At 32.7% G+C, this 11285-nt stretch overlaps 2 protein-coding genes across 2 annotated transcripts; both read left to right on the top strand.

The window, feature by feature from the left end:
• Nucleotides 1-534: 534 nt before the first annotated feature.
• Nucleotides 535-4145, top strand: LOC129795423 (antigen 5 like allergen Cul n 1-like). Its single transcript, XM_055836665.1, has 2 exons — nucleotides 535-675; nucleotides 3237-4145. The coding sequence occupies exon 2, from the start codon at nucleotides 3269-3271 to the stop codon at nucleotides 4037-4039; it is 771 nt and encodes a 256-aa protein (XP_055692640.1). The 5' UTR covers nucleotides 535-675; nucleotides 3237-3268; the 3' UTR covers nucleotides 4040-4145.
• Nucleotides 4146-6612: 2467 nt separating this feature from the next.
• Nucleotides 6613-7758, top strand: LOC129795214 (CRISP/Allergen/PR-1-like). The gene is made up of 2 exons (XM_055836301.1): nucleotides 6613-7675; nucleotides 7750-7758. Exons 1-2 carry the CDS (start codon nucleotides 6659-6661, stop codon nucleotides 7756-7758), a joined length of 1026 nt encoding a protein of 341 aa, XP_055692276.1. The 5' UTR covers nucleotides 6613-6658.
• The last annotated feature ends 3527 nt before the right edge of the window (nucleotides 7759-11285 follow it).

The following is an 11285-nucleotide window of genomic DNA, read 5'->3' as shown; positions in this document are numbered from 1 at the left end:
TGTTTCCTTTTGTATTTTGGTTTAGTAATAAATTTAGATAAAAAATTTCTGATAAAAATTCATGAATCTTGTTCAGAATATTTTATTTATGAATCAAAAAAAACTTTTATTAGACGCCTAGATATCGTGAATATGGGAAAATTTTTACTAAACTCTGTCATGAGCTTTTTATCAACTCAAACATGATAGCACTTTTGAAACTGATTCATAAAGAAATTACATTAATAAGTCAATTTTTGGAGGAGATTTCTTTCCTTGCTCATTTGAGAGTTGAAACTGAACACCAAAAGATCAAAGAGAAAAATCTTTTTTTAAGTGAAAGAAAAAATTAAGAAAAGAAGTTCAAGACAAAGTTCGAGGTGTGGAAAGTAAGAAAGCTTCTTTTCATTTTCTTACAATTGTCTCACAGTTAGATTGATGTTTATTTTCCCACGGAATAACGTAAATTCTGAATAACTTTTAAACGGCTGCCACACAACAGACGCCAATTGCATTTTTTTCTCACGATGAAGCAATAAAAGTGTCCGGGTTTGGAGGATATCCAGTCAGTCATCATTTGAGTGTTTATCTCTGTGAAAGCTCTTCTTCCAGCAGTCAGTGTCTTCTGTGCTAGTGAACTTTAGACGAGGATTTCCTCCTGTTTTCTTATTAAATAAACTAAAAAAAAAGCTTCAGGTTTGTTATAATTTTCTCATGGAGAAAAGTCATTTGGTTAAAGCAAGAGGTTCCTATATATTCGCAGTGTGTTATGCTATAATAATTTAATTAATTAAAGCTTTGTTAATGGCTCACAGTGTTGTCGGTTCTACTACACAGCCTTGTGCTCCTGCTGGAGAAAATGGAAATTTATGGATTAATTGAGGATAAAACATCCTTATGTAAAAGAAAGTTCTTAAATCTTATTTGTTTTCCTTTATGAAGCATCTTCAGTGATTAAAATTTATTAATCAACATTTAGTTGTAATAAAATTCTTTATTTAACAGTGGAAACTATTTCATCAATGTGCTTGAAAACAATTAATTAAAATAGAGACTTAGAAAGTACCAGGATAGTGAAGCTTCATAGTTTTTCCTTCAATTTTAACTAAACGTTATTCTTAGGACGAAAATTATAAAAAAATAAGAACGAAGTGAAGAAAATCATGGATTTTGTTTGTATTTGAAACTCATTTCGCAAAAGGAGATTATTCATTTTAATAGCTTACGTGACACCAGTTAAAGATTGAAACCAAATATATGCAAAGAAAGTTTTGATGTTGCTTATTGAACAATTGTTAACGGAAAAAATCATTTCCCAGCTGCAAAGATTGAAAATATAATCCATAAAATGCAGAAAGCCACGCCTCTTTATTTTGCATTCGAAGCATATGCATCATGCTTATGAAAATTCTTAATTGCTTTCAAATAAAATATTTTTTATTTAAAATGCATTAAATATTATTCTTCAATTACTATTTTATACCTTTTTTGCGTAAAAATCGTTATAAGAAATGAAAAGACAGCCTCAAAATGAATAAACTCCTTTTAAAAAATCAATTACAATGTATCACATACCGACAGAATATAAATTGAATTGCAATAGCAACGGATATTAGCTCGTTTATTGCTTCAATGATGATTTAAATACAAAGCATAACATATAAAAAAAAATCAAAATTTAAATCAAATAAAATACAAAAAAACATATCAATTTTCAATTACATTTTTCTTTATTAAAAAAGCGCGTAGTTAGAAGCACTTAGAATAAATTCTCACAGGTTATACGATGTTTGTTATATATGTAGGTAGCACATAATTTAAATCCCATCAATTTTGCATAGAAGAATGCAATCAGAAGCTCTCAAATGTGATTCACAGCGATGCTTGTTCAATCCCCGAGGTATTAATGCAATTTTCAAACAAATATTAAGTTGTTGTTGGCGTAATTAAAATATGTTATTTATGTGTTGGAATTTATAAACGGTTTTGCCTAATGAAATAGAAGCAATTAAAGATCAATCAGATATGGTAAATAAATGCAATAATATTAATTTTAATATTGAATCATACAGCAGCATATAGGGGAGACTGGGGCAAAGTTGTGTTCTTTTGTGAAAAATTATTTTCCAATTTAAGGGTGAATTCATCTTTATTTTTCGAAAATTTGGTTAGAAGATAGTTTTATGGGCTCTTGAAATTAACAAACCTTTATATATAATGAAACTTAATCGGGAATAAAAATCAAGTAGATTGAAGGGAATTAATTCTTAATCATTTTATTTAAATAGGTAGTTTTCTTCCAAGAAATTCCAATAATTCATGTAACTTCCATAAATCTCTGAAGGAATTTTGCTAAGAAATATTGCAATGAAAAATTAATATTATTTAGATAACTCATGCGCTAATGCTGAATATTTCACAACAAAAGTATGGAAAAATTCACTGAATAATTTCTCTTAATAATTTTTGAAAAATCTTCATGTGTAGAAGTTACGATAGAAAACCTAGGAAAGCTGTCTGTTAAAATAGGGCAATCAATTGGTGTTGATATGTCAATTATTTTAAATAACTGAAGTTGAATATTCTTCCAAAAATTCCAGAAAATCGCCAAATAATCAAAATATTTGAAATATATTTTTCTATTTTTATTTATTTTTATTTTACATTTTTTTTAACTAGAATTGATAACCGAATTTAAACGAATAATAAGAAATTACGTTAATTAATTGAGAAAATTGAAGAATATTTCTCATTATTCCTTATACTTTCTTTGAAATTTTAATATTCTTTGAAATACTGTAGAAAGACGACATGTAGGTAATATCAAGAAAAGGAGGAATTTCAGGAATCTTCCCTCCGGTGAGCGTCGATCAATTTTGATTCAGCAATTAAAACATTCAAATTGCCATTTTTTCAAATGTTTAAATTGCTGAATTAAAATTAATCGACGCTCACCGGAGGGAGGATTCCAAAAATTCCTCTTTTTCTCAATATTCTTTGAAATATTTTATTTTAATTTTATCAGATAAATATTCTATTTAAATGGATTAAATGGATGTCCAATTGCAACCAGCTAAGCTTCATTCTCCCCTAATTTTGATTAAATATTAAAGTAAATGAACAATTTTAAAAGAATTTCTCATTGCATGACTCCTCCTCTTTAATATATCGAGAATGGAACCTCTTGCTTATTTTCCTCGTTTGATTTTCTTCTTCTCGCCTGCCCATCATGATGATCATGAAAATCTTTCTTTTAGACAGCACAAAATACAGACAAACACACACGAAAATGCTGGACGTGAGGAAAATCTTTGCGATCCTCGCGTGTGCCGTGGCCATTCGTGGGCAGATGAATTGGTGTGAGATTGAGGAGGCAAGCTGTCAGGGTCAGGGTCGTCATATTGCATGCGAGAACACCGAATTCCCACAGGGAAAGTGCCAAAATAAGCAACTTGTGCCAATTGATGAGGATCTCAAGATTGTCATCCTCGCCCGTCACAACAGGTACCGCAGTCAATTGGCCATAGGTCATGTCCCGCGTTTCCCCAAAGCCGCCAAGATGGAGGAGATGGTGTGGGACGATCAGCTGGCCTATTTAGCACAGCAGCACGTCAAGCATTGCAGCTTTATGCACGATGAATGTCGTGCCACGGAGGAATTTCCCACGGCTGGACAGAATTTGGCTTTCACCGCTGAACCAACGGCCAACGTGAGTTACCCGTCAATTTTGGATTCTCTCGTGGATTTATGGTGGAAGGAGCACGAGAAGACAAAGGTGACCATTGTGGATGAACTCCGTGCCACGGATTCCCTCACATCGGGTCATTTCGCGCAAATGGCCAAAGAGGCCAACACACACATTGGCTGTGGATACTTGACGTATGAATATGATGCTGATGACACCCACTGGTTCTCCCACATGCTAACATGCAACTATGCTGACAACAACTGGCTGGGGCAGCCCACCTACACACCCGGAGACTCCTGTTCGCAGTGCAAGGATCTCGGGAAGGCGTGCAGTAAGAAGTATCCGGGACTCTGTGCTGCGTCCCTCATTTAAGAAAAAATGGGGATTTCTAAGGGAAAATCACCTTAGAAATCACCTCTAAAATATCATTAAAATGTGTTCTTGACTTGTCAAATAAAGAGTGACATCATACACCATATTTTTGAACTTTTTCTTAAAGAGAATATTACTTTAATTGCCCCTGAGGATAGTTTTAATTCACTAATATTAAGAGAAAATTATTAAAATCATTTTTCTTTGCGACTTTAGCGCCTATTTCTGTGTATTTTTGAAGTTAAAATATTCTAGTAATTATTAGAGCTTTTAAGTACATATCGACGTGCCCGAAGATTATGAACCATATTCCTATCTTTTAACACAGGAGTATGGTTCATAATCTTCGGGCGCGTCGATATATTTAATTTGAGCTTGATTTGCTCAAAATCGGTCAATCCGTTCTAGAGTTAACTTGAAAAAAATCATGAAGATTTGTGCGGAAAAATTAGCTAAAGGGTTGACCAATATTCAAAGTTGAATTCGCAATGAAAAGCTCTACATCAGAGACCCAAGCAAGCTCAATTTGAGCTGGCTTGAGCAAGTATCTGAGCTTTTCTTTCGAGCAGCAAAAGCTCAAATTAGTTTTTTTTTAAATGAAGTGATTTTCCGACGTGAGATAACAATAATTTTCCGGATTTTTTCGTCGGTTAAATAGATAAGTCGCCCAGAGATAGAGAAAATTCCCCCACGCTTGACTGAGTGGAAAATTGTCTTGTTTTTGTAGAAAATGTTTGTAAATAAATTCCTTCTCTCTGTAGCCACTGAAGAAGGCTCCGAACGGAGCCAAAAGCTCTGGAAAAAACGTGATTCTTTCTGGGTGAGAATTCCCATTTAACCGACGAAAAACCCGGAAAATTATTTTTTTTGTTAATTTAAAGAAAAGCTTAAATCAAAAATTCTAGGAATATGTTTAATGGTTATTCCCACAAAAAAAAATTCGTTGATGTAAAATCATCTGACTAAACGGAAATTTTGGCATTGTTGCTGAAACAATGTTAAATGGTAAAAACAAGGAAACAACATTATTCAATATAAATTAATTCCCAAAAAATTAAAGAGATTTCCTGATAAAATACAGGTGGGTGTTTTTCATAATTTACCCAATGCGTGGTGCGATGTAAAAGCATACAATTTCGTTGTAATTCATAAAAGCCAAAATGTCAGTGATGAATTAACATTATGTACCTTTTTCCCTTTTTTGTGCACACACATTGATTCACGGAATGATTAAAATCAGAAAAGGGCATAAAATCATAAAATAAATTTTATTTAATTGATATTTTTTGCATCATCTTTGCCCCCACATACACATTAAATGTAATTGACTAAAGCCAATTTATTTATTGTAGGTATAGAGAAAACATTGTGTTTTTGTAATTAACTGTAACTCCCTGCGTACAGAGAGAGAATTTTCCGCTGAATTTTATATTTTACATACTATTGTTTGCAATGAGCCTCACAGGAAATATTCCTGGGAAATTAATATTAAGAGTGTGCAATTTTCAGGGCTTTCTTCGCACCATTTCAACGACATTTGCATAAATGGGTGTGTACATCAAGAAGAATTAAGAATTTTGTGATTGAAATAGTTGAAAGCTCAGTAGCTGTCAGTTAACCTCTTGGAAGTCAAGTATGGGGTCTATCAGTGACCTACCAGTCGTATATTTCAATTTTATTTTTAATAAACAAATTTATTAAATAATATCTTATAGATGTGAATATTGTTGATAATTTCATTTTCTTAGAAAACTGCTAGAAAAATGTTTATTCTAGCAGTTTTGAGGATTTTATTTAGTTGATTTGGCATTGTTATCGAGCTTCAAACGGGTAGGATTTTCTTCTGCTTCAGAATTTTATTGCATATTTTACACCTTTCTAGCAGTTTTGCTCCATATGTTATTTTTACACTTCTTTCATACTAATTGCAATTTTAACGTAATTTAAACATTTTTCTAGCAGTTTTGTGAGTTTTATAGCATTATGTAGTTGCATTGTTTGTCTAATTATAGCCTTATAGCTTTTATTGCACTATTTGAAATTTTATTGCACTTTATACAATTTTCTAGCACTTTTCTCCTTTGAGACACTTTCATTTAAATTTTCATGCAATTTTATTGTTGATTATTCAGGTAATTAATCTTATTTTCATCATACAACTTGCAAATAAATTTATGTCTGTAAACTTTTCCTTTTCTTGCAGTTTTCGTAGGTATCTTATACTTTCAATTTCTTTTTGTTCTCGCATTTCAATCAAAATTTCATTAGACTTTTCACGATATAATTGCATTTTTGTCACTATTTGAGTATTTTTTGCAATATTATTGTACTTTATCTCATTTCGAGCAGTTTTATTATTTCTCCGCCACTTTTATTGCTTTTCATGTGATTTTATTGAATTAAAAACTTTGAAAAAGTTTTTATTTGAAACTTTGAAAAAGTTTTTATTCTTCAGATTTTTTTTAAGACATTTATTTTTATTTCTTTTTTTATAAAAGGAAATCATTGGCTTTCATTGCACCTTCTAAATTAATAAAACAATTAAATTTTTTTTAAAGGATGATTCTCCGGAAAATATCTCTGAGCCTCCTGATACTGCTCAATCCTTCCCTAATTTCCATGGAAGAGCATCCATTTAATGAGGTGGATTGGTGTGAATTTGGGGCCTCATTGTGCCCTTCAAATCAACCCCACATTGCTTGTCCACACAACGGGTTTAAACGTTCACACTGCCCTAAGAAAGTTCGGGTAAATTTAACAAAAACCTTCAAGAAGTTAATTCTTACTAAGCACAACACCTACAGGAACCTCGTGGCTGATGGAAAAGCTTTGAATTTCAGCAGAAAAGCTTCACGAATGATGGAAATTACCTGGAGTGATGAACTTCAATTTATTGCTGAAAAGCATGAGGATTACTGCAGTGTTCTCTATGAAGGTTGTCGATTAATTCCCGGAGTTGGAAGAGTTCTACATCATCAGGAATTTGTTAGAACTTCCAGACTGAGAATTGATGTTAAGGGCTTCCTTCGAAAATCCATTGATGGGTGGTTTTCAATGCATGAGTACTCTCACGTCGGTGAGAGCCTCAATGGACGATATTTGGTCGTAAAGACTGATCAACCATTTCGTGAAAATTTCATTTCAATGATTCAGGAAAATATCCAAAGAATGGGATGTTCTTATGTGATCTATGAAATGCAGAAGAAGAAGAAGGAGACGATGTACGGGCATCTCCTGACGTGCAACTACGCCGGGGTAGGACAGGAGGACATAGGGCATGCCTTTAAAATTGGAAAACCCTGTTCTGAATGTGAATCCGTACAGAGTCATTGCAGCAAGAAGTACCTCAATCTCTGTAGAGAAAATCCTCCAGTTCCAATTAATTCCTCCAACAAAATAGACTCAGAGGGATGCTTTGAAATTAACAGCGATGATTTGAACCTTTCCATTAAGATTAATCTTCTGAATCAATGGGAAATGATTGAAGAAGAAAATTCAAGTGAAATTTTAAGAAAATCTACGGAGAATGAGCTTTTTTACAGCACAACAGTTTCACCTGAAGATACAGAGTTCTATTGGGCATCAATTGATCTAAGCTTCGGTTTTGGCTTTATAATTCTCATCCTACTTATCATTGTAAGTCTCTTCGTAATTAAGTCTGTTAAAAGATTACTTAAATGGTACAAAAATGCCAAAAAAATGTATTGTAGATTCTTTGATCATGGTTTATATTAGGAAAGAGAAAAGGATTCTAAAATTAATTCATGGAAAATAAATTTCTTTATAAGTTCCTAAAGAAGATTATGTAAAAGAGATCAAATAAAATTTACGTAATAGACCAAAGTATTAATTTTTAAAGGTTAACTAACACATGAATTAGACATCGATATTATAATTTGTTTTAATATTAATTAAAATACCTATTTTCAACCCCGTCCACCCTCTTTCCTAAAAAGAAGGTTTTTTAATAGCATATGCAGAAAAACGTTTTTCTTTAGAGGGAGGGGGTGGACTGAATTCAAAATAATGACCATTTTTCGAATATCCGGAAAATTTTAGACAAGTTCGCTATTACAATCTAATCTATATTCAATATTACCCCATTGTACAGTAAAATATATAATAATTAAGAATAAATCAATTTTCTTCACCAAAACATTAAAAAAAAATTCTTTTACAAAAAAAAAGTCAATCATAACGCGTCCAGTTATAAGAGTTGGTATACCACAACGCGGATGGGTCAGTCTATGCGTTGTAATTTAATTTTTAAGTAGTATTAGTAGGCAAAGGTGATTTTTTATATGAAATTCATCAATTCGAAAGACAAAAATGGTTATATCTCAAGTTCTATTGCACATACAGAAATTTCTTGACTAGTTTTGGAAAGATATTCAAATAAGCTATAATCTGACATATATTTCGATACATTTCAAGGTCACCTCCAGAACACAAAATGGCGGTTTTTGTTCCACCAAAACAGTTTTTTGCACTTTTCGTATTAAAGGAATTGTTCTAGAGGTTTCTGATGTTCTAGAAAGTTGTAGAGTTTTGCAAAACCTTTAATTTAATACCAAATTGAGCACAATCGGACAATCCGTTCAAGAGATATGGCTCTTATAACTTTTCAAATTCAAGAATTTTTCAAATGGCCATATCTTCTAAACGGAGACATAGATTTTCTTCATTTTCGGACTGATGAAAGATATTGAGTCAGGCTACAACATATCAAAATTTAAAAGATTTGCCTAATGGGGATTCGGAGATATTGCCCCTTAAAGTTAGGCAATTTTTGTTTTTGATTTTAGCGCCTCTTGCGGATGTTTTTGGAACTTGGAATGTCCTAGACAGTTGTAGGGCTTATCGAAACCTTTCATTTGATACCAAGATGGTCAAAATCGGTCAAGCCGTTCTCGAGTTATAGCGAAAAAACACTTTTTGCTTTAGGCCGCCATATTTGCTAAACCGCTCGACCGATTTTCAAGTATGAATTGTTGATGAAAACGTCTCACTGAGCTCTACAACATACTAAAATTTCAGATCTCTAGCTATAAGGGAAGTTGTTAACGGTATTTCAAAATGGCGGACGGCGGCCATTTTGGATTTCAAAAATGCGAAAAAATGAAATTTTACACCCACATTTCTATAGATAACCTCAAACCAGAAGTCCTATCTCTTGCCATTCTCGAGCTATAAGACAAAGTTTGGTCGACCGGCCGGCAGGCCGGCCGGAACAAAATTTTTCCACCATCATTTTCGTAATGTGGGATGTCTAAAACGTGCTCATACCAAGTTTGAGCCCGATCTGAGGTGGTCGGTTTTTCCGACGATTACAATACTTGGTATGCCACGATTGTGGTATACCAACTAATTCATTCACATTCACAACGTTTGTTAGCTCTAAGCTAGAGCTGAGAAGTCAAGGAATGTCGAAGGCTCTCATCTCGAGGGTCGTCTGCGCATTGTATGAGAAAATTCGTACGAAATAACTATTTTGAAGTGAAGGAGATTGATATGAAAAAAAATGTTCAAAGTTATAGGGGGAGTTTGATCTTCCCAAAGTGCGAGAAGGTGCACAATTTGCATGACCTACGACAATGTCTGAGTGGCGGGCTTTTGCTCTCTCGTCGTCGTCGTGCCACACACTGCATTGAACTTTCTCACAATTTTCCACAATAACCACCCACCCACACAGGCTGCTGTGGGAGGGAAGTGTCGATTGGAGCCCACATAAATTGGCACAAAAAGCCATTTTTTTTATTTCAAAGTTTCACTGTCGTGGTGCACTTGAAAATTGGGCAGAAAGCGGAGCATCAACCGGGGAAAATGCATTTCCTCGAGCTCTCTGTGTGTCGTCTCAATGGGGTTTTTGCCCCACACCCACACCAACCCTCAAGGGCACTTCCAAAAAGTCTTTCCGTCGCTTCTTTTGAGCATGGAAATTTTTTAAGGGGCGCAGTTCAACACCACAAAAGAGGTCAAATTGCTAGGAAATCGCTGTTCAATGCCGAAGGTGGATTTTCTTCTGCAATTTTGTGTAACTTGGTCGGGTTGGTTGATACACAAACAGTATTAAAGTCAGTGTCACACTGCAGTTTATTTACCATTTTTTTTATTCTTTTATTTTAAAGCATTAAAGAGGTGTGTCTGTCTCGGAAATTTTCCACCGGAAGGCTTGAATTTATTCGTAAAGTTTAAATTTTAATTTGAAATTCAGGAAGAAATTAGAAAGAAAAGGAAATGAAGGAGAAGACTTTTTTCTACGCAGAATTAATTGCACAATTTGCTGGTAATTAATTATTATTTTCTTCTTGAATTTCCAATGAGCAATCAAATAATTAATTAATTTTTATTTTCTCATTATTCGAAAATTAATCAATAAACATTTATTCAGAGAATATTGATAAATTTGAGGGTTTTTCTTGGAAAATTGAATTTTTGTTTTTGAGAATAAAAATGTTAGGTAATAAATGAATGATGAATTAATTAAAAATTAGGGAACAATAATTAAAGAAAAATTGGGATGGATTTTTCTGGGTGAGAATTTCCTTTTTCACTGACGAAAAACTCGTAAGGAAATTACAAAAAATTAGTGTTCAAATTAAATAGATCATTCTCCTTATTTTTAGATCAATTGTTGAGTTAAGCTTGCTCCTAAGTAATTATTTAATTTAGAAAAAATAAATAAAAATATCGCCTAAATTTCAAAATAATTACTTTAATGATCTTTCTCATCAAAGTCAGTACGAAATCAGACGTAATAAAAGGTAAAAGAAAATCATTAAACGATTTGTTTTAAATATTTAAGCTATTTAAGTATTTGAAAAGTTATTTTGAGCTTTTGCGAATTAATAATTTCAAAGAAAATATAAAGGTGATTAATACTCTGAAATATTTCAGAGTTTGCTTTTTTAATTTTCATAATTTTAAAAAAATTATTGGACACTTTTTGTGGGATGTGAGGTAAAGTTTTGATCCTAAACGTCCAAAAACTTATTTTTTAATAGAAGTTCAGAAAAATCGGAAAAGTCACTCCAAATTCTATTGGAAAGTTTTCTTTCTCGTCGAAAACAGCACAAAATTAGACATATTTTTATGTCTAATATCAATTTTCTTTGGAAGGTTTAACGTTTTTTCACTTTAATAAATTCTTATTTTAATTTTCTTGAAGTTTGCTACTTCGATTTTCATATTTTTCTAATATTTCGAGCAATTTTTAGGAAAAATTCTTTTTTTGTGTACCTACCTA

Source organism: Lutzomyia longipalpis, chromosome 4 (assembly GCF_024334085.1).
Source record: "Lutzomyia longipalpis isolate SR_M1_2022 chromosome 4, ASM2433408v1".
NCBI lineage: Eukaryota > Metazoa > Arthropoda > Insecta > Diptera > Psychodidae > Lutzomyia > Lutzomyia longipalpis.
Note: the sequence above shows the minus strand (reverse complement) of the source record. Positions and strands in the feature narration are given on the sequence as shown.